The following is a 25724-nucleotide window of genomic DNA, read 5'->3' on the forward strand; positions in this document are numbered from 1 at the left end:
TCCTCTGGCTTGGAGAGCCTCCCAACTGGAGGCCAGTTGAGAACTTAGCTCTCTTGGTCTCCTGCGGGCTTGGCTGCCCCTCGCCCAATCTGCTCCTCTCACCCCCCAGGATCTGGGACCCAAGGTCTGAAGGCTGCATTCCCAAGCCTGTTCCTAAGAAGTCTTTTCCAGCAGCTTTGGATGTCTCCAGTCTCAACATTCTGCTTTCCCGACGTCGGAAACAGCCAGAAAATAAACACCCTGATGACTAAACGGTTTCTCCAGCTAGAGCCTGGGGAAGCACTAAAAATAGAGGCCACAAGTGAGGGGAGGTTCCCCACTGGTGGAGGCACTTTCCCATCCTGCGACTGCCACAACCTCAACCCTGGCACAGGCTCTGGCTTTCCAAGTCCTTGGGGAAGGGATGGATGTGCTCCTCCTACCTACCTTGAAGTCTTTGGGGCAAGCTAGCCCTGCCTGGCAGGGAGCCCCGACATCCTCTGCTGTTGGCCCCATCTCCCATACCAACAAGGAACTGAGAAGCTGCATTTGGGGACAAAGCGGGACACTAAAAATCAGGCTTCCTGAAAGAGGGACCAGGTAGAAGTGTTGGAAACTGAGGCCAAGGAAAGAGGAGTAAGCTGGCTTCCTGTCCAAAGAGATCCGACCTATCAGTAGAACAATCTGCGGAACTTGCCTCCCGGGTAGGCCTAGGGGGTCTTTTCAGACTACGTTGGCCCGGAGGTCTGGGTCCACGTAAAGCAGCATGAACTGTACTACGCAGTGCACTCATAGGCACTGACTTAACAATCTTCACCGCACATTCACGAGCTAGGCCCTGCTATGGCCATCCCCATTTTGCCACTGGGATCCTGAGGTAAAGTTAAATAACACGCCCGGGTTCACAGCTTGTGGGTGCTTGAACCTAGACGGCCAGGCCGCAGCAGTCAGCTCCCAAACACCCTGCCTCGCTCCTTTTTCTGCAGATGTTGGTCTCCTCAGCTCTCATCCAGAATTGGGTCTTTGTCTGGAAAATCAGGGCTAGACAGATAGAAATCAGGGTGTGTGATGAAGAACTGAGCGCCCTTCTGTTCTTCAGGATTCTTTAAGGTCTAAGCCAGATTCTGGCATTTCCTCAAGTGCCAGGTAAGGAGCAGCAGGATGCACAGACAGCAGGGTTGCATGCCAGGATGCCTGATGGGCCAGTCGTTCAGGACCAGGACACCCACACTCTTGTTGCAAGGCACTCAACATTCACCACGCCCTGAGGCAACCAGGAATTTAAGAAAATATTGTTTAAAAATCGCTGCTACTGCTTCTTTAATGAGATGCTGCTGGGTGTTTCCTGTGAAGTGGTGGGGTCCTCGGGTCCCGCCCCTTTAAACTGCCCCCTCCGCCTAAGTGCGCTGGGGCCCACAGCCCTGAAGATTAGGTCACCCGAGAGCAATGAGCTGTCGCTTTAAATTGCTGGGCGTCTGCCCAGCCGGGCCGGAGGGAAGGGGCTGTCACCGGTAGGCAGCTTCCCAGGTAGCACCCCCGCCCCCAGAAAAAACGTGGTCTCTTAAGTGGAGCTTTGTCACCCTCCGAGCGGGGCAGACGGAGCCTGTTCGCCACTTTCAGTCTCCCCCATCCGCCTCTTAGACCCCCATCTCCTAACTCTCCGGGCCCGGACGGGCGCGGCGCCAGGTCGCATGCGTGTCGCCGCCGGCCTCCCCGGGAAGACCTCCAGGAGCGCGGGGGCTGCAGTGCCGATTCGTCCGGCCAGCTCGTAGGGCCCCGTGAGCGCCGGCCCCTCCCGGGAAGGTTCCGGGCCTCGCCCGCCCTCTCTGCAGGCGGAGGGATCCGCCGGTCCCAGCGCCGTGGCCGAGCTCGGGAGGCGGCGGACAGGGTGGGGGCCGGCCCGCCTCGGCCGCCCCGGGAAGCGAGGGGCGGGGCCGAAGTCTGGGACCGCCCCGCGGAGGGCCCCGCCCCCACAGTCCCTCCCATTGGCGGCTCCCCCTGTCCATCGCCCCGCTCTCCCCGCCCCTCAAGCTAGGCTGAGCTGTGCCTACGTCGGCCTCGACTCCCGGGGGCTGGAGGAGTTACCTTTGGAGCCCGAAAGGAGGAAGGAAGCAAAATATCAACAACAGTCGGAGCGGCTCGGGCGCTCTGCCCCGGTCCCCCGCTCGTCCGCCGCCCGACCGCCTGCCCCCGCGCGCACGACGGGGGCCTGGGCCCCCCGGCGCCGCCCAGGGCCCGCGCGGACGCCGGCTTCGTCTGTGATTCCCCCGCCCGGTGCCGCGGCCTCCCGGGGTTGAAGAGCTTCTGGGCCCGGGGCCAGGGCCGCCCGCTCCCTGCGGTGACACCCCGTTCCCCTCCTAGGGGCTGGTGAGTAGGGAAAAACAGGACGCCTGCCGCTTTAAGAGGCCCCCTCCCCCACCGTCGTGGGGCCGGGTGGAGGGGTCTGGACATCCCCGCCGTGGACGGGCAGCCCGGGCGGGACTCGCGGCGGGCGGGCGATCGCGAGGGGACTGTGTGTGGGGAGTTGCGGTGGGGACGGTGGCTGGGCGCAGGTCCCCGGGGCGCGCAGGCTCGGGTGGGGCGGCGGGCGGGCTGGGGGCGCGCCGGCTCGGGCGGCGGGGTGACGACGGCCTGGAGCGCGGGGCAGGGGCGCCTTCCGCGGAGGGGGTCTCCGGTGACAGCCGGAGCGCTGACATTTTAACTGCGGCCCTCCCCCTCCCCCTCGCCGTCTGTCCCCTCCTCCTTGGCCCGAAATGGTGCAGAAGGGGGCCTGGGAGGGCGGGGGCAGCCGCAGCTGTTTGGGAAGCGGGGGAGGGCGGGGGATGTTATTCAGATGACACCGGGGTGGTGGGTTGGGGTGTGAGAGCGCGAGTCTCGGGCCGCGCTCGCCCGGTGCCTGCGGAGTTGGGACGGGGAGTAGCGCCAGAGGTGGGCACGCAGGACCCTCCTGGAGACCTCTGAGCCCCGCTCTGAGACCCTCATCAGGCTTGTCAGCAACCCCAGCTGCAGAGCCCCCCCCCCCGCCAGAAGTTTGCAGCTGTTCAACATCTGGGCAGGAGTTCTCCAGTCCTCTCTCCACCTATGCAGGCTGGGCTGGGCTGGGAGGGGGCTCTGTCTGGGGGAGCGTTGGGGGCCCTTAGTAGGGGGGACCAAATGGACTGAGGTGCACTCCTTTTCGCACGGTGTCAGCCCTCTTCCCAGCTGCTGGGGCTCACGGGGACAGGGAAAAGAGCCTGTCACCCAGGGGATTCATACTGACCTCTTCCAGGTCCCCCCAGAGGAGGAGGGCTCCTGGGTAGGGGCACCGGGCGGGCCACTGTCTGGGTTATCCTGGGCCTGCCATTCCGCTCCCCTCACCTCCTGCATTGTTGCTGGGCTGGGGGAGGTCGCAAAGGGCAGATCCTGTGTCCTCCTGCCCAGCCCCCCCATTTGAGTTCTTGAGAGGCCTCGTGTCTTTGGGCTGGGGGTGGCTCTCCTTCCCCTCCCTCACCCCCTCTGTAGTTCTCCACTGATATTCAGGGCCCACCCTGGACTATGGGAAGTTCGCCGTCTGGGCCCGTGACCTTGGGCTGCTCTGGCCTGGAGATAGGAGCGGAGCCTGCACTGGCCAGAGATTGGGTGCTCTGGACTTAGGGAGCTGTCCCCTCCCCGTCCCCACCAGTCCCCAGGCAGGGAGCTCTTAGTAGCTGAGGAGAGCACTGAAAAGGAACGTGTCTATTCACAGATGTCCGCTAACTTGTGGCCATGGGGTCACCCTGGCTCTGGGACTGGCCTGGCTGTCCTGGCTCCCACGGCCTGCCTGGGAATGAATTTCCTTCCTGTGGTTTCCCAGTGTGTTGGCAGGAGCGGGGTGGGGGGTGGGATCAGTGTAGGAGTGAGTGGCCGAGGGCCTTTTCATGTAGGGTAACTGGGGCGTGCTGAAGTTTCCATGTAGCGCTTTTCCCACCTGCCCCAGGCCTGGCACTGGGCCCTTGAGTCTGTCGGAACTCCCCTGTCCCCATCACACCTTTGTGTGTTTCCAGGTGTGTGTCCGTGTGTGTGTGTGTGTGTGTGTGTGTGCATCCACGTGCACATTTGTAAGGAGTTTCTCTGGACTGGGGAGGAATTTTAACTGACACTACTGTAGTGAGTGATCAGAGAGGTTGAGCTTTTTCCTGACATCACGCAGCACGTCTCTGTCAGAGCATTAGTCCTTCCACTCTCTGGGGCGTGCTGCATAGTACAGAGGAGCTCTAGGAAGGAAGACATACAAGCCTTGCTCTTGGGGCCCCTGCTCCAAGGGGAGAAGCAGGACCCAGCCAGAGAGCGTGACAGCCTTTGTGTTGGGGGAAGGGAAGGGGTGGGGGTTGGGCTGGAGCTAATGACTGTTGTGCCCAGTGCCTGAAGCTGAGTGGTGAAGGACTTGGAGTAGTGGCAGGTGCTGCCCCTTGTCCATCCCACTCTGTGCCTGGTGCCCCTGGGCTTCATGGTTCTGCCTTTCCTGACTCCTGGCTCCTCTCATAGACTGGAAGATGTGATAGTCTTTCTGGCTGCTGTTATATAATCTCTCTCCAGCAGGGCTTTTTTTTCATCTTTCCTGGGAGGTGTGATGGGGAGGAGAAGGCGGAGGGCATCTCCCCAGGTTGGAGGCTGGAGCAGCAGCAGCAAGGCATCTGGGCCCTGGCCCGACGAGGCCTTGGGGTTAGGCCCTTACTGACTGTGGCCCAGCCACTCCCACCCTCTCTGCTGGCCCTGCCGTGGGAAGGGGTTTCTGCTGTGCACACCCCTGACCCCCATGCCCCAGAGAGGCCTGGGCCTGCCCCCTCCAACTGGGTCAGGGAGTCCTAGTGCTTGCCTTGCCCTGGTGTGGGCCCCGGTGGACACACTTGGTGGAAGAGGGTCTGGGGACAAGCGGTGGGCCCAGCATGTGCTCGCTGCCTTTGAGCCAGCTGCTCCCTGTCTAGTCCAGACAGTGAAGGCCTTCATGGAGGAGAGGCGTCAGAGGATGGCCTGCTGGCCAGGGCAGTCACAGCTGCGTCTCCCCCAGGTCTGAAATGTGTGGGATCCCGTGCAGCCCTGGAGCCTGCCATGGGGGTCACATCTGGGGTCTGCAGCACCATGGTGGAGAAGGTCTCCATCCCTGGGACCAGCCGGTGTGAGCATTGCATCCCTTTTACAGGGAGGAAGGAAGGGGAAGATTGTGGTGGGGCCAGCACAGCCTCAGCATCACTGTAATTGCCAGTGGCTTTTATGAGCCTGTCATGGGGCCGGAGTCCGGCCAGCCTTCTGTCCTTCTGTCCCAGTTTGGTGACTTACTCATGGGGGAAAGGGTGGTGTTAAATGCCAAGAGCTCTGTTCTAGAAGCCGACAGCTGGCTGTGTTGTGGTTGATGTTGCCTTGTCTGTCCACAATGACAGCAGGCTGGATGGAGCTTAGACTTCAGGAAGAACTCCCCCCTGCAGCTCCTCAGGAGGCTGAGGCAGGAGGATTGTAAATTTGAGGCCAGCCTGGGCAGCATAGTGAGACTCTGTCTCAAATAAATAAATAAATGAATAAATGATGTAGCGCAATGGTAGAGCCCTTGCCAAACGTGCACAGAGCCCTGGGTTCAATCACCAGTGCTGTAGGGTTGGGGGGATGGGGGGCTTTACCAGCAGAGCTAGGTTAGGAAGAGAAAGATGGCCCTTAACAAGAGAGGGGATCTCAAAGCACTTTCTTCTCCAGTGCTCTGCTGAAAGGCCTTGACCTTCGGCCTGGTGGAGCTGGTGCTGTTTGGCTCCTGGAGTATTTATTTCCCCTTCTCTCCCCCCGCTTGGGATGGACAGCTCTGTGAAGCGTGTGTCCTGGAGCCAGGCAGGCAGGGTGGGGGTCGTGCAGACTGGCAGGCCCAGGTGCACCTGGCAGGCCCACGGTGTTCAGTGGCACGCATGCATGAAGGTGTGGGGTGCATACTTGGGTGTGTAGACACCCACAGAGCAGCTGCCACCCTGTGGGGGGTGGGGGTGAGCAAATGGCAAAGATGATTAAAGGATTGGAGAGTAAGGATGGGGTGGCAGACCGGAGGCAGGGAGGCGAAGGGCACAGCAAGAATTCTGAAGCAGGGGCCTGGGCCGGAGCAGGAGGGACTGAGGTTAGACCGCAGATGGGCAGGCAGGGCCCTGTCTGCAAAGTAGAGAGCGTGGCTGTGAGTCCGGGAGCCCTGGCTGATGTCCATCCCTCCCGCCTCTCCCTCTGTGGTCCCCCAGACTGGCCTTGTGTCCTTGGGTAAGTCGCCCCCGGGGCCTCTGCTTTCCAGGTGTCCCCGAGTCTCACCTTTCGGTGATCCGAGCCCCTGGGTATCTGGGTGGTTTGTCTTGGTCTCTGCTGCCCTCTTTCTCACCCTGATGAGCGAGGCCAGTCTGAGGGTCAGGGCTGCCTTTGAGTCCTTGGGCATCTGGGCGAGGACCCTCAGCCTGGGTGATCCAGCCGAGCCCTCCACACCTGACTTTGTCCTTTTCCCAGGCTACAGCCAGGGCCCTGAGGGGACCAAGCCAGGCTTCTGGCTGGCACTGGCAGTTGGGGACAGGGGGACAGAGGGACAGGGGATGTGTTCGAACTCTGCACAGGGCCCTGGTGCCTGCTGTCTGGCATCCTCCTTTCTGCCTAGGCTGGGAGGGAGGGACTTGTCCCAGGCTCTGGCCTGTGGCTGGCCACACCCAGGCGGGACCATATTTACTCATTTAAACATGCCCTCCCGGGAGGCACTGCACTCAGGCCTGGTCACTGGCCTTGGCTTGGTGCCCTTGGCCGGGTGCTCTGGGCTGCTCCCCGAGAGGTGGGCAGACAGTTGAGTGCCAGGCAAGGAGCCTTTTCTGCTCCCTGGTCAAAGGAGCCTCCCCTTTAGGCCAGATCCTGTTGGCCCAGTTCTCCAGGGTATGAGGACAGGGACTCGTGTATGGTGGGGCTGGAGGCAGGAAGCCCCAGTTTGTAGCCAGACTCTGTGGGGGCTGCTGTGACCTGCAAACGTGGTTTGTCCACGCAACTAATTTTTTTTTTGTAATTGGGGAAACTAAATCTCAGATTTAAATGATGTAGCTAAGCTTTCCCAGTTTGAGGGGTTGAGTTTTTATTTTTTAATTAAAAATTTATTATTCTTGTTATTGTTATCGTTGAGATAGGGTCTCCCTATATAGTTGGGCTGGCCTTTGAACTCTGTATAGCACAGGCTTCCTTCAAATTCACAATCCTCCTGCCTCAGCCTCCCAAGTGTGGGGGTTACAGGCATGTACCACCCACCCTGGCAAGGGTTTGGTTTTGTTTTGTTGTTTTGGTGGTAGTGGGGATTGAACCAGGGCGGGTACATGCTAGGCAAATGTTCTACCACTGAGCTTTTGTCTGAGGTCAAAGGAAGGCCCCTGCCTGGCGGGCAGGGTGATGGAAAGGAGGCCAGGGAGACCTTTGAGGAGAAGTCATCAAGTCCAGCCCGGTAGGCTGTCCTGGCCGAAGCAGCGTTAGGGCTTGGGGCAGTTGAGGGGTGTTGCCTGGACTCCCAGAGAGGGCCCTGTCTTGAGATTGGAGGGCCATGGGAGAGCCCAAAGCCAGGGCGTGGGCACAGGAGGGAAGGGCTGGAGCCCTGTGCGGGCTCCTGTCAGGACCCTTCAGCTGCCACCCAGGAGGGAGAAGCACATGTGGAGGGTGAGGGCAGTGGCACAGCCGCAGAGGAAGGAGTGTAACCCGGGGAGGGAGGCCGCCTTGCTCTCAGTCCAGCCTCCTCTTCCCCTCATCCGCGCCCCGGGCAAGTCTGTGCCCCTGTGCAGTGGGTCCCTGTCTGAGACCGGGAGAAAAGGGGAGAAGGGGAGGACGTCCGCAGACTCCCATGGGAAGGAAGGAGGTGGGGCGGCTCTGACAGCGGCTGCGGCTCAGCCTGGCCCGGGGCCTGCTGCCTGCCGCCTGGTGCCTGCCTGCGAGGGTGTGGAGCGAGGGGCTGAGAAGGGCCTTGCGGGTCAGGGCTCGGGGTGTGGGGTGAGGGGCTGCGCCGAGCCCAGCGCTGCCCTGCTGTCCTGCTGTCCTGCCGCTCGTGACTCAGGGCCTGGCCCTCTGTACCTCGCTCGGTCGTTCGATCTCCAGGGTCCCCAGGTGTACGCTTCTTATTCCCCCTCATTTCCTCCCCCCAAGCCCACCAGCAGCTGTAACACATCAGAGACCATTCCCCAGCCCCAAGGGAGGCACCTGTTGAGAGGCGAGGGGGGAGAGCAGAGCTTCGCCCTGCTGGGCTCTCCCCATCTTAGAGGGACCGAGGCGGTCAGGGACGCCCTTGACCCTGAGGTTTTCCCCTCCCGCAGGCGTGAGCGTAGGGGTGATGGGCTAGGCCAGCAGAATGGCTGCCCCAGAGCTGGTGCCTCAGACCTTCCCAGAGCCTCTCCTCTTGACCTCTGTACCTCCCGGTCAGCCCCACTCTGCCTGCCTCTGCACTGATGTCCCGTCAGGACCCTGTGGCAGGCTGAGTGGGGACAGGTGTCCCGGCCCAGCTGCTGCTTTCTGTCTCCCCCACCTGTCAGCCTGTGGGGGAAGGGGACGTGGGGAAGGGGACGTGGGGCAGGGGAGGGGAGCCCTCACCTGTTCTCGGGGTGGGGCTCTGGTTGTAAAGTTGAGATGAGAGACAGTGGGACGGGCAGAGTGGAGGGAGCTCCTGGTGGGCAGGGGCCCTTCCTTGCCAAGCCAGAGGGGTGTTTGCTCGGTGTCTTCGTGAGGGCCTGAGAAGCCAGGTTTTGGCGAGGGGCACAGATCTGGGGACACATGTCGAAGGGCCTTTTGCAGGTCCTGCCCCACCCCTACCCAGTCCTCCAGGGCCCCTGCACTGCCTGGGCTTCTCAGCCCCACCTGGCACCTCTCCTGAGAGCAGCAAGCTAATCCTGTAAGAGCTGCCTGCTGCCCGCCACGCTCCCTCCCTGCCATGGGCTTAGAGGACTGTCCTTGGAGTCCCAAGGAGCCCCAGCCCCTGCCACTGCCCCAGCGGCCTCTTTAAATCCTGGTGGCTTCTGGAGGGCATGGTGTTTAGGAGGATTTGCTCCCTGAGTGGATTGGCCTCTTTGAGGGCCCCTGTCCTAGGCGGAGGTGAACTGAGTGCTGCGCGCCAGCTGTGCCGTCCAGTCAGAGGCCCCAGGCCCCAGGCCCTCCCTCCCCGCCTCGCCTCGGGTCCCCGCAGCCCAGGCGTGGCCCCCTTGTCTGCTTCAGCCAGAGCAGCCCTGCCTCTGCTCTGCGGGTGAGAACAGAGACCTTGGTGCTCTAAGCGACCTGGAAGAGGCGCCCTTCTGAGACTGTGTCCCTGCTGCTCCCCACTTTTGCCTCTCCAGCCAGCTTTTCCTTCAGCTGGGACGCACCCCCCTTCTCCTTTCCACCGGAAGTCCCTCCTGACAGCGGCAGGAGCTCAGACGCGGCTCTCCGCTCTCGCTCGATTTCGGCATTGCTCTCATCCCAACGGCTCTCACGCTGACCCGCCCCCAAGGCCCAGCTGCCGCTTTCACTTCTGTCTCCTGAGACCCCGGGGGAAGTAGGGTGGGGAGATGGAAGGTGACACACTAACCGTCACAACCCCAACGGTTCCCGCCTCTCCCCACAGGACTTCTGATGGCCAGGGGCCCCTGTCCACCTCTGGTGTAGATGACTACAAGGGCCTAGGTGGTAGTGGAAGAATTGGTGACGGCTCGAGGGATGGGGCTAGATAGCAGGGAGGGCTTCCCAGGCCAGGAGACCCGTGGGGCTCGCTGTTGCAGAGGTGTGGCCGGACTGCAGGTGCTGTAACTGGACAGATGGAGGTCAGAGTTCGGGGGGGGGCTGGGTGTCTGCCAGCCCCATTGGTCGATCACACTGCCTGGGGCTCCGTGTCCCCCTGGCTGTCACTAACTCCCCATGCTTGCTTGGGTGGTTTCCCACAAAGCCCTTGAGACTACTTTGAGTCCAGGCTCAGCCCTGAGAGGTCCTTTCTCACATAGTGTGACCTCTAACCTTTTTTTCTGAGGCAGGGTCTTGAGGTGTAGTCCAGGCTGCCCTTGAACTGGGTATAGCCCAGGCTGGCCTCAAACTTCTGCTTCTCCTGGGGCAGCCTCCTGAGTGCTAGAGTGATAGACTTGTGCCCCCACACCTGGTTGATGTCTATCTAAAGGCATCTTTTTTTTTTTTTTTTTGTGCTAGGGATCGAACTCAGGACCTTCCACTTGCGAGGCAGGCAGTGGAACCACTGAGCTGAATCCTGGCCCTGTTGACATCTATCTAATTGCTGTAATAGGCCATCCTCTCCACTGTCGCAGGTGGGGTCTAGACACAGGATGAAGTGGAAGTAAAGGACAGCTGTCCCCTCCCATGGCAGCTCCCCCATCCTGGGGGCCACGTGGGAGTGTGTCAAGTTCTTTTAAGCTCAGTCCTTGCTTGGGCAGCAGTAGAGCACAAAGGGGGACTGAGAGCTCTAGTGTGCCATTTTGTTTTTGTTTTTTGTTTTTTTGGTACCGGGGATCGAACTCAGGTCTTTGCGCTTGCAAGGCAGGCGGTGAAACCACTGAGCTAAATCCCCAGCAAATTTGGGGGGAAGGTTTTTTTTCTGGTACCAGGGATGGAACTCAGGACCTGCGCTTGCAAGTCCAGCGCTGGAACCACTGAGCTAAATCCTCAGCCCCTGGGACTGAGACCTCTAGACCAGGTTGGTGCGTGCATTTATACACTCAAGAATGTTTTCAGGAAGAGAAAGATGGACCCAGGGTGCCAGGAGCTTTACAGGGACCCCTGGGTGCCATGAGATGCTGGGTGGGCACCCCTGTCCTGGGATGGAACCATGAGCTCGAGAAGCACGCAAATCCCCGTGCAGATGCACGGTCCTGCATGACTGGTGCTCTGGCACCGGGTTGAGTTTTGGAACTGGCCCCACCGGTGACGTGACTGACTGGGGACCCGAGCCCTGGTCTGGTAGGCACCACGGGCATGCAAGGCCATTGGGGCACCTCGCCACTGCGTGAGTGCCTGCCCTAATGACCCCCAGCCTTGGCCCGGTCGGCTGAGGGGGCTACTGTTGAGAGAGCCCCTCTTCCTGGTCAGCCCACGCCTCCTGCTCCAGCCTCCACCCACCTCCCCTCTCCACCTGGGCACCCCGCTGGCCCTTCCTTTGGGCCTCTCCAGAGAGCACAGGAGTGGAATGCCCCGGCTAAAAGGGTACCCTGTGCGGCATCCATCCCCGGGCCCGTGGACCAGCCATGGGCTGAAGCCTGAGAGGCAGTGACTAATTGAAGGTCATGCAGTGAGTTAGAGCATGAGAAGAGACTAGAGCCCAGGCCTCCAGAATCCGTGTTTCTCCAGGCTGTTCATTGCCCTGCCTCAACTCACCCTTTTCTGCTGGGATCAATCTCCTGCTGCCTCGGCTGCTCCCGAGGTCAGCCTGGGTGGCTCTGGGAACTTCCTGGGGTGGGGTCGCTGGGAGCCCACCCAAAGGCCGGGAGGGGAAGCCCTGGGCTGGGGTGGGAGGTGCTGGCACCACCTCCATGGGCGCTCCACACAGCTGCTGCAGGAAGGATGAGAGCTAGACTGCAGGAAGGACAAGCCGGACAGGGAGGAGGTTTGGGAGACAGACCTGCACCAAGAACAGGATGACCCATCTCAGGAGGACTGCCCGGGAGGGCGGAGAGACGGGAAGCCTGGGCAGGGCAGGGCAGGGAGAGGCGTCCAGGGAAGCTGGGGAAGGCTTGGGCCCTGCTCCCCACCCAGGGCCCCTCAAGTGGGTTCCTGTCTGGCACACAGAGGCTGCAGTGGCTGCCCCCTTGGTTCCTGGGTTTCCTGGGGCCTGAGAGCACCCCTGCCCCAGGCCTGCTCTCTTGACTGACCCCTAGCCTGCCCGCCCCAGGTCCCCTGGCGGTGAGTTAAAATTAGCTCAGTGCCTAGGCTAAAAATAGCCCCTGCCCAGCCCCGGGGCTGCTGGGCTGGGGGAAGGGAAGGTGGTGGGAACCAGGTTTTGGGTAGTGAGCCTGCCAGGCAGAACCTGCCTTCGCCACCGAACCCTGGAACTCCGGGGTGAAGGGGCTGAGGTGGGAGTGGGTGAGAATGGAGCCAAAGAGGACGACAGAGGGGCCCAGGAGGGCGCCTGCGGGAGAGGCCGTGAGAATGGGGCTGAGTGGGACAGGGAGAGGCAGTGTCGGGCCGTGAAAGAGACAGCGTCCACTTCCTTTGAGGAAGGACCTGCCCTGGGAACCTCAGGAAGATGCCCGAGCCCTGGGGGCGCTGGCTCCCTCCCCGCTTCTCCCAGAGGTCCTTAGCCTGTGTCTGTCCCGGGAGGCCCCAGGCTGAGTGGGAGAATGACCGGAAAGGTTCCAGAGAGGAATTGGGGCAGGCCTGGTCCTAGGTGTGCACCTGCACCCCTGCCAGGCCGGCCTCCCCTTGGGAAGCTCCTCGCCAGGGCCACCTCTGTGGGCCCTTGCCCCCGCTCATCTGCCTCCTGGCTGGACTGCAAGTTCTCAGAGGGCAGGGATGGTGCCTGGCACCCGGTGCCGGTCCCGAGCCAGGCCTACGAGTGGTTGCCGAGCCTGCCTGTCCCCACGTCTCTAGGTCTTTGTCTGGGCTCCGCCTGCTCCCCCTGCTCAGATGCCCTCTCCCTTTCTGTCCCACGCTGCCTCCTGACCTCACTGCCTCTCTGTCTCCTTTCTTGTGTGTGTGTCTGTGTCCCCCTCCCGTGTCTGCCTCACCCACGCCTCCCTCCCTCATTAGTGAGCAGGCTGCTTGAGGCCGCCTGACTGTGGGGGTGACAGGTGGATTGGATTGTCACCCCCCCTCCCCCAGCGCCTGCTGCTTATTTCATGCCCTGCAGCCCAGCCACAGGGAAGGGGCGGGAGGAGGGATGACAGCTGTCTCCAGCGCCTCCTGTCTTCCCTGCAGTCCACAGCCTGCAGCCCAGAGCAGCCTGGGAGGGAAGGATGGAGGCCGCCTAATGAGAGCGCCCTCCTCACTGGGAAGAGCAGTGGAGACCTTTGCTCTGTGATGCAGGGTGCCCACAGCCTCTCTGGGCATCTGCTCCGTGTGACCCACACTGGTGGTAGAGCTTTGGAAATGGGTGCCCTGCAGTTCCTCTGCATGTCCCAGCCCCTGTGACAGGGCCAGTAGGGCTGGGCAGCCGTGAGGGAGAAGCCGAGATATGGATGGAGCTGGCTGCTGGAAAGCAGACCTCTTGCAGGCCTCAGGAAGGACAGCCCTCCTCAGCCTGCTGCAGCTGCAGCTCCAGGGGGCTGCCCTGACTGCCCCCCACAGCCCAGGCCACCCCACACAGGAACTGAGATAGCATCATTCTGAAACCTGAGAGTGGTTTGAATATTGCTCAGGTACCAAGAGGTGTTACACTGGGGAGGCCAGGGCCCTTCCCTCTCTCTTGCCCCCTCCAAACTATTCCCCCTTTGGGTTCCTTTTGCATTTCATTTGTACTTGATTTGCATATAAACAACCCACAGTTCCTATTGGGTCTGTATCCCAGTTTGGAAAATGGCTGCTTGTGGGGACCTTCTGGATTCCCTGCATGCCCTGGTGTCCTGCTGGCCCACCTGGTCCTGCTCCTGCCTGCCCCTTCTCTTGTTTGCAAGACTTCCCTGGAGCTGCCCTTCCGCTCAGACTTGGGCCCAACCCTCTCCCCTTGCTCCTCCTGCACCTCCATCAGAAAGGCCTGCTACCCTGCCCGGCCCAGGAGTCCTGTCCTGGCCAGCTCTGCCCTGTCCAGGACCCTGCGGGGGTTACTTGTGTGGCATGGGGATGGTGCAGCTGAAGGAGTCACGGCTGTGGCCTGAGGTTGGGATGAAGCAGGCCCTGCAGCCATCCTCCCAAGAGCAGAAGGTGTCTGTCTCAGGCTCAGAGTCCTCCCAAGCCAAGGGCCAGGTCCTGGAGAGGAGGGGAGGAATGGGCCGGGCCAGGCTGGGATGGACGCACATCTGGAGAACAGACGCCCAGGCCTCCGGCTCCTGGCAGCTGGGCAGGTAATTAGACAGAGGGCTAATTGAGGAGGCCCAGGTGTTCATTAAAATCTCCCTGATGAGGTAGGAGGGAAGCTTGGACAGGGTAGGCCTCCACACCTTGGACGGGGTCAGTTTAGGGTCCTTGGGGCCATCTGGACTTCAGCTGCCCTTCCTCCAGAGTCATGGTTGAGTTCATGTTCCTGTCCCAGGGCTGCAAAGGACCTGCAGCACTGTGGAATGGACAGCAGAGGGGAGAGAGGCAGTGTGGACTGAGGCTGCTGTGGTGGGTAGGGTTCTCTGGTGGTGTTCGCACAGGGTGGGGGCAGCAGTGGGGAAGGGGCCTTGGGAAGCATGGAATTATACAAAGTGCTTTGGGCTCCCTTGGAGAAAGTGGGGATGGATGGGGCCCTGACTTCCCTCTACCAGAGGACACTCAGTGGGTCTCTGTGGCTTCCCTGCCTTCTCAGCCCTGATCCCTCTCGCATCCCAGCTTCCCCAGCATGAGGCGGGGGTGGGGGGGGCGGTGTAGGAGATCAGCCAGGGAGCTGGTTGCCAGGCGACAGTTGCCTAAGCAACTCCATCCTCTCCATCTCCATGTGCTCAGGGCCGCTCCTTAGAAGACTTTAGAATCTCACCCTCTGCACCAGCCAAGCCGAGGGCGGGGAGGGTTGGGGATGGGAGGGCAGGTGGTGGGAGGGTGGGGGTGTCCAGACAGACGAGCTTCAAGGGCAGCTGGAAGAGGAAGGGCTACGGCGACCCAGGACAGAGACGAGCTGGCACTGCAGCAGGACCAACACAGGTCAGACTGTAGGAGGGACTCCTCCTCACTGGGGTCCGAACAGTGAGACAGTCTTTTTTCTACAGACAGCCCTTGAGCCGTCAGAGGATGGACTAAGTAGTCCATGCCCTCATGAAGCTTCAGTCTCATAGGGGAGCAAGGCGTTAAGTAGAAGCACAGAAATGTAATTATTTACATTGTAAATGCTAGAAAGATCACAAGGTGGCTTTTTGAGTGTCCCGAGGACAAGGAGTGGGTCCTTTCCCAGCGTCCTGACCGTAAGGGATCGAGGTTCACTCGGCAGGCCTGCTTCTGAACAGAGCCTCTCAGCCCTTCCAGAGAGCCCAGGCTGGAGGACCCGGATGAGAAGCCACCTGGTCCTGGTATCCTGGCCTTGAGTGCCCTGCCAGCCCCACCGCATCACAGTCCATGAACTTCACTGAGACGCGGGGACCGACGTCCTGTGCCTGGCATCTTTGCAGAGCAGTTTGGCAAAGATGGGGTCACGGGCAAGGAATGGGGCGGCTGGCACTGGTTCTGGGCCGAGATGTGTGCTGGGCTGCTCACTCGGGGCTGCTGTGTGCAGGGGCTGGAGGAGGCGAGGGCCACGGCCCACCTGGAGGACGAGGGTGCTGGGTTTGTCCCCAGCAGAGCAGATGGGAGAGGGTCTTTGGAGGAGGCACAGGAGTGTCCTGTCCTCTGCGGCTCCGGCTCCCTGTGCAGAGCTCCAGCTGGGCGGCGAGACCTGGGGTCGGTCTTGGGCTGGGTGAGTGGGCAGGGTCGTCGAGCTGCCAGTTCCACACTCGCGTCCTTCCCTTGCCCTCTTTCCTCGATGGCCAGGATTTGGGGCTGACTTCAGCACCTCCTGTGGCACTTGGGGGCTATGTGGATGGGGCTGGGAAGGCTCCAGGAGGCTCAGGAGCGTGGCGGTGTGTGGGGTGTTCTCCGTCACCTCCACCTTGGGTGGCTCCCCCAGCTGGGAGAGCAGGGGACAGGCCCCTCCTCCTGCACTCTGTGGTAGGGTCTTTGGGCAGGGGCTCTGTGGAGGGGCAGCTCAAGGTTGGAGCCGGACCTTTCTGTTCCACACTCCTTACAGGACCCATGTAGAGTGGCTTCGCTGTGATGCACACCTGTAATCTCAGCTACTCAGGAGGCTGTGGCAGGAGGATCACAGGTTTGAGGCCAACCTGGGCAACTTAGTGAGACCACGTCTCAAAGTTAAATGATAAAAAGGGCTGATAATGTAGCTTGGTGGTAAGATGTTTGCTTAGCTTGCACGAGGCACTGGGTTCACTCCCTAGGACCACAGAAAGGTGGTGGGGGTGGTCGTGTCCTCCTCTTCATTTCCCAGGAAGCTCCATCCTTGATGCAGGGACTCCTGGAATGACAGGGCTGAAGTGGCCTTCAGGTCATCTTCATCCTGCCCTGGGCCTCGCTGGTCCCAGAGGCTGTGCAGCCTGTGTGCCCCTGCCCCACCTGAGTGTGCCCCTTCCCTGGCTCGACCCCTGGGGTTGTGCAGGGCCAGGTTGTGCTCCTATGAACACTGGTTCTGTGGGACCCACTGGGTGGTGTGTGCCTGTCCCCGTGCAGGGCCTTGCCAGTGCACCAGGGGCTGCTCGAGAAGCTCCGCTCAGTCAGCCTGGGCTCCAGACCCGGCCTAGGCCTCGAGAGCGGGTGGGGCCATGGGGAACTGCGCCCTTTTTTGTACTGGTAATGTTAGTGCTGTGCCCTGCTTGTGTGCTCTAGTAGCAGAATTGAGTAGTTGCAGTACAAAGTGTAGCCTGCACAGCCCAAAATGTTTTGTTTGGTCCTTTACAGGAAAAATTTGCCAGGGTTAGGGGTGGCTGGTGGTAGAGCCCATGCCCAATATGCGTGAAGCCCCAGCACCACAAAGAAAAAAGTTGCCTATCCCTGATCTAGGAGCAGCTTCTTGTTTATTTGTTTGCTTGTTTAAGCACCTGAGCCCTTTCTTCAAATAAATTTTAGGCCAAAGGCTGCTAAGTAAACAAGATGTTGCGGAGAGCACTGGTTGAAGGGAGATGGGGTCTTTTTTGTTTGTTTTTTTGAGATAGAGTCTCACTATATGATTCAGGCTGGCCTTGAATTCTCTACATAGGCCAGGGCGGCCTCAAACTCACAGCAGTCCTCCTGCTTCAGCCTCCTAAGTGCTGGGATTATAGGCCATCACACCCAGCGAGATAGAGGTCTTGTAGCTCCAGGCCCTGGGCTCTGAGCTGGTGTGGGCCACTGCTAGGGTCCTCATCCGGTGTGTCCTTGAGCTAGGGCACCAGAGACCCCTGTCCTGGCACCAGGCATCCTGGGCGGACGTTGACCCAGGATGCTTGCCACACCAGACCAGAGTGTGGGAACCACTGGCCTGGGCCAGAGGGGCAACTGGGGAGCCCCAGCAGGCTCCAGAGAGAAGGGGCGGGGCATTCCCTAGCAGCCAGACCCCGGAAGCCCAGAACCCCGTGTCCTCCGTCTGGCTTAGCGCCTGAGTGCTCTGCATGGCCTTGCCCAGGCGGCCATCACAGCCTGGCTGAGACGCCAGCCTCTCTCAGGGTGCTGTGAGTCTGGCTCATGTCCCCAGGGCCTGAAAAGCTGGGTGCCAGGCCCTCGACAGCCCCTCATTACCCTTCTGTCCAGGAGGCTGTACAGAGACGTCCCGCAGACCATGAACTGAGTGTGGGGCCTGGACGTTCATGAGCACAGTGTGAGGTACACCAAGACCGCCACCCTACAGCCCTCCCTCCCCGCACTGAGGACCTCTGGAGAAGATGGGGAGGAAAAAGATTCAGATCCAGCGAATCACCGATGAGCGGAACCGACAGGTAAGGGGGTCCTAGGGCTGCAGAGTGGTGAGGACAGGGCTCCTGGGGGAGGAGGCGCTCTGGAGGCTGACAGAGAGGAGTCTGAGCTGGGAGCAGGGCAGCCGCCTTCCTTCCCTGTGTCCCAGGACTGGGGCCTCTGTTGCCCCGGAGCTGCGCCTGGGGTGTCCTGGTCCTGGAGTGGGTCCTCCCCTCCCCTCCCCTCCCCTCCCCTCGCCTCGCCCCAGCTCTCTTGCCTTTCCCCTGCCTGCTCTCGCCCCAGCACAGAGGTGTGCAGAGCTGGCCGTCTCCACGCTTCCCTCCCAGGAGCTGGCTCTGGCTGTCTTGGCCATGTGCCGGCCAGGAGCCCCTGGGGATGAGGGCTCTGAGGCTCGTGGGCAAGCCCTGAGAGCCAGACCTGGCTGCCCACTGCCTCCTGCAGGTGACCTTCACCAAGCGGAAGTTTGGGCTGATGAAGAAGGCGTATGAGCTGAGCGTGCTGTGTGACTGCGAGATCGCACTCATCATCTTCAACCACTCCAACAAGCTGTTCCAGTACGCCAGCACCGACATGGACAAGGTGCTGCTCAAGTACACCGAGTACAACGAGCCGCACGAGAGCCGCACCAATGCCGACATCATCGAGGTGGGCCTCCTGGCTGCCTCCTCACCCAGCTGGGGCGCGGGGGACCTGTGTCCGGCAGTGCCAGGGCCGCCCAGCCCCCGGGGGTCCTTCCCCTCTGCCAGGACACCCCGCTGTCGGCTCCCAGGTGCCCCTTGCTACCTCTCTCCTTTCTGCGTCTTTTGGTCTGCTCCTGCCTCAGACTCTTCTGGTTTTCGTCTCCCTCTGTTTCCCTCTTTCCTGCTCTGTCTCTCTCTCCCTCTCTGTGGGACCCATGACTGTATTTTTTGTTTCAAAGCGAGCTGACATTGCGAACTGTTGAAGGACACAAGCTTTGGAACTCGGCTCTGGCCATTCCTGGCCATGTGGTGCTGGGCAGGTGTTTGGCCACCCTGAGCCGTGGTGTCCCCTTCCATAAAACGGGGTCAGTGCCTGCTCTGAAGGGCACACGAGGGAGGCACGAGGTGGCCCAGCTCCTGCATCTCACTCTGAGGTGCAGCTTGGGGACAGAACTTGTGCGGACGAAGAGGGGGCCTGGGAAGCCGTGGGCCTGCTGGTTGGAGATTTGAGGGAAATTAGGAAACAAAGCAAATCTCTCTGGGGTCTGGAGCATAGAGTGCCGCCCTGGGTCGCAGCAGATGTCTTTGCTTTCCTACCTCTCTTCTCTGTCGTGCTCTGCCTGTCCCTGTTTGTCTCTCCTCGTCCCTCGGGGGTCCTTGTGATGGGATGGGCAGAGCCCAACAACCCAAAGAGCCTCCCCAGCCCCTCGTGCGGCCGGTGTGTCCTGTGGAGCCCTCTGCTGCCCTCTGCTGAGCCCCTCCCCGGTCACTGTCCGGTACCTTGCGCTCTCCAGGGCTGGCTCCCCTCCCCTTGGCCCTGGGCTCTCGCACCCCTGCACCCAGGAGGGGCCAGGGCAGGGGCAGGGAGACCCTCACTGGCTGATGGTGGTGGTGCGGTTGCAGACCCTGAGGAAGAAGGGCTTCAACGGCTGCGACAGCCCGGAGCCAGACGGGGAGGACTCGCTGGAGCAGAGCCCCCTGCTGGAGGACAAGTACCGGCGCGCCAGCGAGGAGCTGGACGGGCTCTTCCGGCGCTACGGGGTGAGCCCACTCACTGCCTCTCTTGGCCCCGGCCCTCCCCCAGGCGCTGCACAAGAAGCACAGGGAGTGTGAGAGTCCTGAGGTGGACGAGGTGTTTGCCCTGACCCCCCAGACGGAAGAGAAATATAAAAAGATAGACGAGGAGTTTGATAAAATGATGCAGAGTTATAGACTGGCCGTGAGTAGTCGTGTGGAGGGCGCCTCCGTGCTGCATGGTGTGGCTTTGCGCCCCGCCTGCCCTGCTGCCTCTGAGGTGGGTCGCTCTGAGCGTGCTGCGGCTGGGAGTGGCCTCCGAGGACCTGCGATCCCTGCCGATCCCTGCCGAGAGACTCATCTCAGTGCAGCAGGAGTGGAGAGGTGGTGTCCCCCCCCCCCCCCAGCAGGAAGTGTGTAGTGATATTAGATGGCCTCAGAGGACAGGAAGGTGGAGTGGGCTCTAGCGAAGTCACCCTGGAAGAGGACCTGCCTGAGGCTGAGCTTCCTTTAGAGGGGCAGAGGGAGAGGACCGAGCTCCCCTACAGCTCTCCGAGGCTGGTGGGCGGGCCACTGCAGGCAGAGCCGGCCGGCCGACACAGGCCTTAACAGCTGTGTGTGTGAACTCTGTCCGCACTCAGCCTCTAACCCGCTCGCTCGGTGTGTCCTGCCTGGCTGAGGACTAACCTGGCTCGGGGTGTCTCTGGCTCTGCTGCAGCAAACAGATCCTCGTTCTTAGCTCTGGGCCAGAGCTGGATCCCAAAACGGCCCCCTAATGTTGTTCTTTGGTGGGACTGGCAAGCAGAGCTGTACGAGGGCCTAGGGCAGACAGCTCAGGCTGCTGGCCCTGGGATGCACAGCCGGAACCCCAAAGAACCCTGCCTGCCCTCCAGGGCAGGATGGGTCTGGGCAGGGGGACCTGGCCTGACTCCGCCCCTCTGTCTTTCTGTCTAGTCAGCTGTCCCGGCCCCCAACTTTGCCATGCCTGTCACGGTGCCCGTGTCCAGTCAGAGCTCTCTGCAGTTCAGCAATCCCAGCAGCTCCCTGGTCACCCCTTCCCTGGTGACGTCCTCCCTCACAGACCCGAGGCTCCTATCCCCCCAGCAGCCAGCACTACAGAGGAACAGTGTGTCTCCAGGCCTGCCCCAGCGGCCGGCTAGTGCAGGTGAGTGGGCTGCTGGAGTGGAGGGGAGCCAGGACTCCATCTTGCATAGCGGGCCACCCACTGCTGGGCTCCCACACTTTTGGGCCTAGGTCTCGGTCTCCCCGCCTCCTGTTCTGTCCCCAGGACTCACTTGGGAAGGTGGGGTGTCTTCAGCTCATGACCTTCTGCTTTTCCCCAGGGGCCATGCTGGGGGGCGACCTCACCAACGCTAACGGAGCCTGCCCCAGCCCTGTGGGTGAGTGCAGCTGCCCTTCTGCCTGGTGGACCTAGAGTAGAGGAGAGGACGATCCCAGCGCCCAGCCCATGGGCATCAGAATCCCTCAGCCCAGGCTCAGCGTGTGTGGCAGCGGTTGGTGTGGATGCTCAGCACCGATCTTGGTGAGGGCCAGCCAGGCAGGCTGTGAGAGCAGACAGCTCCTCTGGTTGGAGTAGTAGATCTGGATGCTTCCCGTTGAGTAGAGCTGCCTGGCTGGGGGCTGGGGAATGAGAACACTTAGAGCGGCAGTGGTGAGCCTTTTAGAGCCTCAGTGATCACAAAAATCCTGCTCAACTGGAAGCATCCAGATCCACTAGTGTCCTGTGCATCTCGCAGGGTGATGTGAGGGTTAAATGAGGTAATACGTGTGAAAGGACTGCGGACGTTGTATAGTGTGAAGCAGATGTGAAAGATAGTTACCGTTCCCGCTGTTCCTAATCTGCGTGGTGACTGTGTCACCCATTCCCCAGGGCCAGCGCGCCGGCAGCACCAGCGAGTGGCCCCTCTCCTGCAGGCCGACCAGGTCCCAGGGTCCCTGCTCGCTCAGCCCAGGGCATGGTCCGAGTGGCCCGGCTGGGCCCTGGTGACTGGGTCCAGTCTTCCACCCCTTCCCGCCCAGTCCTGCTGCATCCTGTCAGCGCAGGTTGTGGGATCTGAGGTGAAGGAGAGCGAGGCTGGGCCTGGGCCTGAGGCCCCGCGGGGTTGCTCTGGAGCCCGAGCCCTCTGCCTCAGCGCTTCCCCAACCCCTCTCCCTTTCTCTCTCTGTCTCGCTCTCTCTGTCTCTCTCTGTGTCTCTCTGTGTCTCTCTGTGTCTCTCTGTCTCTCTTTCTCTCTCTCTCCCTCTCTCCGTCTCTCTCTGTCTCTCTCTCCGTCTCTCTCTGTCTCTCTCTCGGTCTCTCTCTGTCTCTCTGTCTCTCAGTCTCTCTCTGTCTCTCTCTCTCTCTCTGTCTCTTTCTCTCTCTCTGTCTCTTTCTCTCTGTCTCTCTGTCTCTCTCTTTGTGTCTCTCTTTGTGTCTCTCTCTGTGTCTCTCTCTGTCTCTCTCTCTCTGTCTCTCTCTCTCTCTCTCTCTCTCTCTCTCTCTCTCTCTCTCTCTCTCTCGGGCCCTGGAAGCAAACCCAGAGGTGTGGGAGCAGAGGTTTTCTCTCTTGAGCCCAAGACAGGAGAGGGCTTTAGGTGACGTCAGATTGCTCAGCGCCTGCAGGGGCACTGTGGCGTGAGATGTCCTGGGTGCCATAGGTGTTGACACAGGGACTTAACAGGGCTGAGGGGCGGCCCACACTTTCCCTCCCCTCATCTCCTTCTTTCTCCAGGGAATGGCTACGTTAGTGCCCGGGCTTCCCCAGGCCTCCTCCCTGTGGCCAACGGCAGCAGCCTGAACAAGGTCATCCCTGCCAAGTCTCCGCCTCCGCCCACCCACAGTGCCCCGCTCGGAGCCCCCAGCCGCAAGCCGGACCTGAGGGTCATCACCTCCCAGGGCGGAAAGGGGCTAATGCACCACTTGGTGAGTGGGGGTCTGGGCCTGCGCTCGGGAGCAGAGGGGGGAGGAGGAGGAGGAGCAGGCCTCGGGGAGGGATGAAACTGCCTGTGGGACCGGAAACCGAGCCTGCCTAGAGGCTGGAGCACAGCAGTCCTGACTGGCACTAGCTCAGGGCTAGAGAGCGCAGGTGGGGAGACCGTGTTGTGCTGGGAGGTGGGGCGGCTGCACTGAGGGGACGCGGGGTGACGTGTCTTCCCCGGGGAGGGGCGGTGGCTGCTGGCAGTCACTGGCCAGGGAGCGCACCTGCTCGGGCAGAGGCTGGGCAGTGGCCGGCCGAGGGTAGAGAGAGGCCGGAGGCTGAGCCGCCCCTTGGTTTTATTTCTGCTCCCAGACTGAGGACCACTTAGATCTGGTAAGTGAGGCTGTGACACTTGCTGTGCCCGTGACTCCCGGCTCAGCCGCTGCCCGCCGTCCCCCGGCATGGCACGTGTGTCCTCCTGTCCTGCCTGTGTGTGGCGTGTGCTGTGTGGACTTGGGTGTTTCTAGCTGTGCTCATGCTGGGGTGCCTGGGGGGTGAGGACTGAACATGCATGCCGTGTCCTGTGTGCACGTGGGTGCATCCACTCACGCATGTGTGCGCGCGTGTGTGCAGAGGGGAGTAAAGCATCCCCAGGCCTCAGAAGCCCCAGGCCTGATGCCGGGGCTAGGCCTTGGGATCCAGCAGCCTCCCAGCTCCGTGGAGGCCCACTCTGCCCTCGTGGAAGCCAGAGCAGGGACTTCCTCTGAAGGGATGCCAGCCTGACAGTAACAGCTTTGCGGGGAGCTGAGGCCCAGGCCAAGGCTGGAGCTCCCTCCGTCCCCGTCTCTTTTGCACATGCATGCACACTCTGCTCAGCTGGAAATGGGGCAGGGCCTCTGTCCTCCCAGCTCCCTGACGGGAGGCCAGAGAGGCTGGAAAAGGCAGGCTGTCTTTGGCGGCCAACACGGTGGCAGTTTCGGCCCCAGCGTGGAGTTGGAATAAACAAGTGACTCAGCAGCAGATGGAGCTGACAGCCCCACACACGTGTGTGCACACACGCAGACACGCCAGGCCGCACGGTCCCCCCCCAGACACCAGCGCACACTCCAGGGGCGTGTGCTGCTGTGCCATGATGCAGGGTGGACTCCGGGGCCTGGCCAGACGGGGAGGGCGTGGCTCCCTCTACCCCCTGCCCAGGAGCTCGGGTCCAGCGTGCCACCTTTCTCTCTGCATGTTTAGGCGCCAAGGAGCCTGTGCGAGCACTTTTCCGTGGTCTCAGCATCTCCGAGTGCGCAGCCAGTGTGTGTGTCCACAGGGCCTTCTCCCAGCCTTGGGATCCGGGGCCTGCAGCCTGGCCTTGGCAGGGAGGGCCTGCCCATGGATGGCAGCCCCCGTCTGTGCTCTCCTGACAGACTATTTCCTCCTGCAGAACAATGCCCAGCGCCTTGGGGTCTCCCAGTCTACCCACTCGCTCACCACCCCTGTGGTTTCCGTGGCAACACCGAGTTTACTCAGCCAGGGCCTCCCCTTCTCCTCCATGCCCACTGCCTACAACACAGGTGAGTACACTTGGGCTGGAGCAGGCGAGGGGGTAAGAGGGGAGCGCCAGAAACACTGGGGGTGCCGAGTTTGAGGAAGGCCATGGATTTGGGGAAGTCTCCGTCTGCTTATAGTTGCTAGACAAAACATGCACTTTGGGGCTGGGGCTGTAGCTCAGTGGTGCCATGCCAGCCTTGCAAGTGCAAGGTCCTGAGTTCGATCCCCGGTACTAAAGAAAAAAAAAATGTTCTGTTTTAGTTATAGTCTAAAGACATTTTTCTGCTAAAGCATGTACCAAAGACACTTCTGCTAAAAATACTGTGCATTGTTTTATCTGAAACTCCGACTTCCGAGGCCCTCTTTATCTCTAACATAGAGCTGAGTGGAGGGGAAGGGAAGGAGGTAGGCACAGCGGTGTTTCAGACTGCCAAGCCCCATGCCGGGTGCGGAGAATGGGTGGGCAGACATAGTGCCGAGAGGCTTTGTGGAGGAAAACGGAGGCACGAGGGGAGGGGAGGCAGGCTGAGGAGGCCTGAGCAGCAGCGTGGTCGGGTGGATTTGCCAGCCTTCTGGGCGAGGACAGGACGGGGAAGGGGGACTCCCTCCTGTTGGCTCAGTGGGGGAGCCATGAAGGGGAGGCAGAAGAACACTGGTGAAGGTTGAGGAGGTGGAGCTGAAGGAGGGGAGGTGCTTGAGGACTGAAAGAGGCCTCTGGGTAGAATCCAGACAGGACGTCCAGTGTCCAGGCTGTCCTGAGTCCCCAAGGGTGTCCTGGCTGTCACCCACTCACCCTGCATCTGCTGGAACAGCCTGTCGCACCTCAGGCAGGCTGCTGTCAGGAAGGACTCCCCCAAGGGAGGCCCGTTGCTTGGTGTCACAGACCCGACCTGGCTGGAGAAGCTGGGTCTCAGCGCGGAGGGGTCTCTGCTTCCCCCTGGCTCTCTCCCATGAGTGGCTGGGGTTAAGGCTGTGCCTGTAACAAAAGTGGGCTGGACCAGGGGACTCCACACTGCTGCCATCATGGCCCCATCCCAGCACTGAAGCACATGAGGTGCCAGGCACCAGTGCAGACTGCAAGGCCGCCTCTTCCCTCCCTCCCAGCCCTGTGTGGTGCGGGCCTCTCTGGTGACAGGCTAGGGAGCTGGAGGACCCAATTCACGATGGGGCGCTGGGCTGCGGCGTGAAGGCCCATGAGCCACTGTCCCTAGACTGTGCATACCCATTCCCGTCTAAGTCTCCAGCCTCAGCATGGCAGAAGGAGCCGAGGCCCAAGGTTTGGGGGCTCCCAATGCCAGGCCAGGTGGGACGGTTGGAGGACCGAAACCCAAACCACTTGTTAGAAGCTGTAGTGACGTGGGCGTCCACCATGGTAGGTTTCCGTGGTCTTCAGGTCCTGCAGCCTGTGAAGCTGGTTGCCGTTGGACCTGACACAGGCGCTCAGTGGGCCAGCCCTCGGAACTCTTCTCACACCCGCTCAGGAGGGCCCCGGGGTGGACGGCAGGTGTTTCAGGTGGCCCTAGGTGTATAAACAAGCCCAGTGAGCCCGTTGCTGTTTATGTCCTGGCTTCCGTTCAAGTTCCGGCTGGGGTGATCTGGCTGCAGTGGTCTCTTGGGCAAGAGGTGGACACTGGCTACACAGGTTGGCAGTGGTGGCTCTGAGGCAGGCTTGGGGGCCCACACTCCCAGCCCCCAGGAGCCAAGCTTCCTCCTGGTAGACTCCGCCTGAGTCTGGTGGGCAGAGGCGGGACAGAGTTGGGTCTGTGTGTCCAGCCCTGAGCTGCCTCAGCATGGTCCGTCCTGGGCCTGGCTTCTTTGTTTGCACACAAGTGTTAGAAGGGCTCAGTCCTGGGCCTGTTCTTGACCTTGCTCTGCTTCTTAAATATAAGCATCTCAGACCTAACAGCCAATGGCAGGAAGCCAGTTGCAAGCATGGGCCACCTCTGGAATGAGGTGGAGAGGTCACCTAGGGTCCTGGGCTCCTTCAGTCCTGCCACTGGCTCGCTGTGTGACTTGGGCATCCTCACTCCAGCGGCTGCAGTTTCCTTGTCAGGAAAGCATTAGGAGGAGAATGGGAGCCAAG

At 61.2% G+C, this 25724-nt stretch overlaps 1 protein-coding gene across 13 annotated transcripts in view; it reads left to right on the top strand.

The window, feature by feature from the left end:
• Window positions 1-1983: 1983 nt before the first annotated feature.
• The window catches only part of Mef2d (myocyte enhancer factor 2D), a 29055-nt gene continuing 5314 nt past the window's right edge, over window positions 1984-25724 (top strand). For 2 of the 13 annotated variants that reach the window (XM_004871214.4, XM_087203469.1), the window contains exons 1-9: window positions 1988-2346; window positions 17332-17516; window positions 17935-18138; window positions 19077-19214; window positions 20142-20352; window positions 20531-20587; window positions 21920-22110; window positions 22478-22498; window positions 23535-23664. In XM_004871214.4, the coding sequence (XP_004871271.1) occupies window positions 17463-17516; window positions 17935-18138; window positions 19077-19214; window positions 20142-20352; window positions 20531-20587; window positions 21920-22110; window positions 22478-22498; window positions 23535-23664 (1006 nt within the window). In that variant the 5' untranslated portion in view covers window positions 1988-2346; window positions 17332-17462. Of the gene's footprint in view, window positions 2347-4323; window positions 6223-8561; window positions 10631-10653; window positions 13929-14593; window positions 14707-14751; window positions 15860-17331; window positions 17517-17934; window positions 18139-19076; window positions 19215-19257; window positions 19393-20141; window positions 20353-20530; window positions 20588-21919; window positions 22111-22477; window positions 22499-23534; window positions 23665-25724 lie in introns of those variants that run through there. The other 11 variants (XM_087203467.1, XM_087203465.1, XM_087203466.1 and 8 more) reach the window with 11 other exon arrangements.

This window comes from Heterocephalus glaber, unplaced genomic scaffold (genome assembly GCF_053883595.1).
Source record: "Heterocephalus glaber isolate CG9 unplaced genomic scaffold, H.glaber_assembly_v1.0 deba00001795, whole genome shotgun sequence".
Taxonomy (NCBI): domain Eukaryota; kingdom Metazoa; phylum Chordata; class Mammalia; order Rodentia; family Bathyergidae; genus Heterocephalus; species Heterocephalus glaber.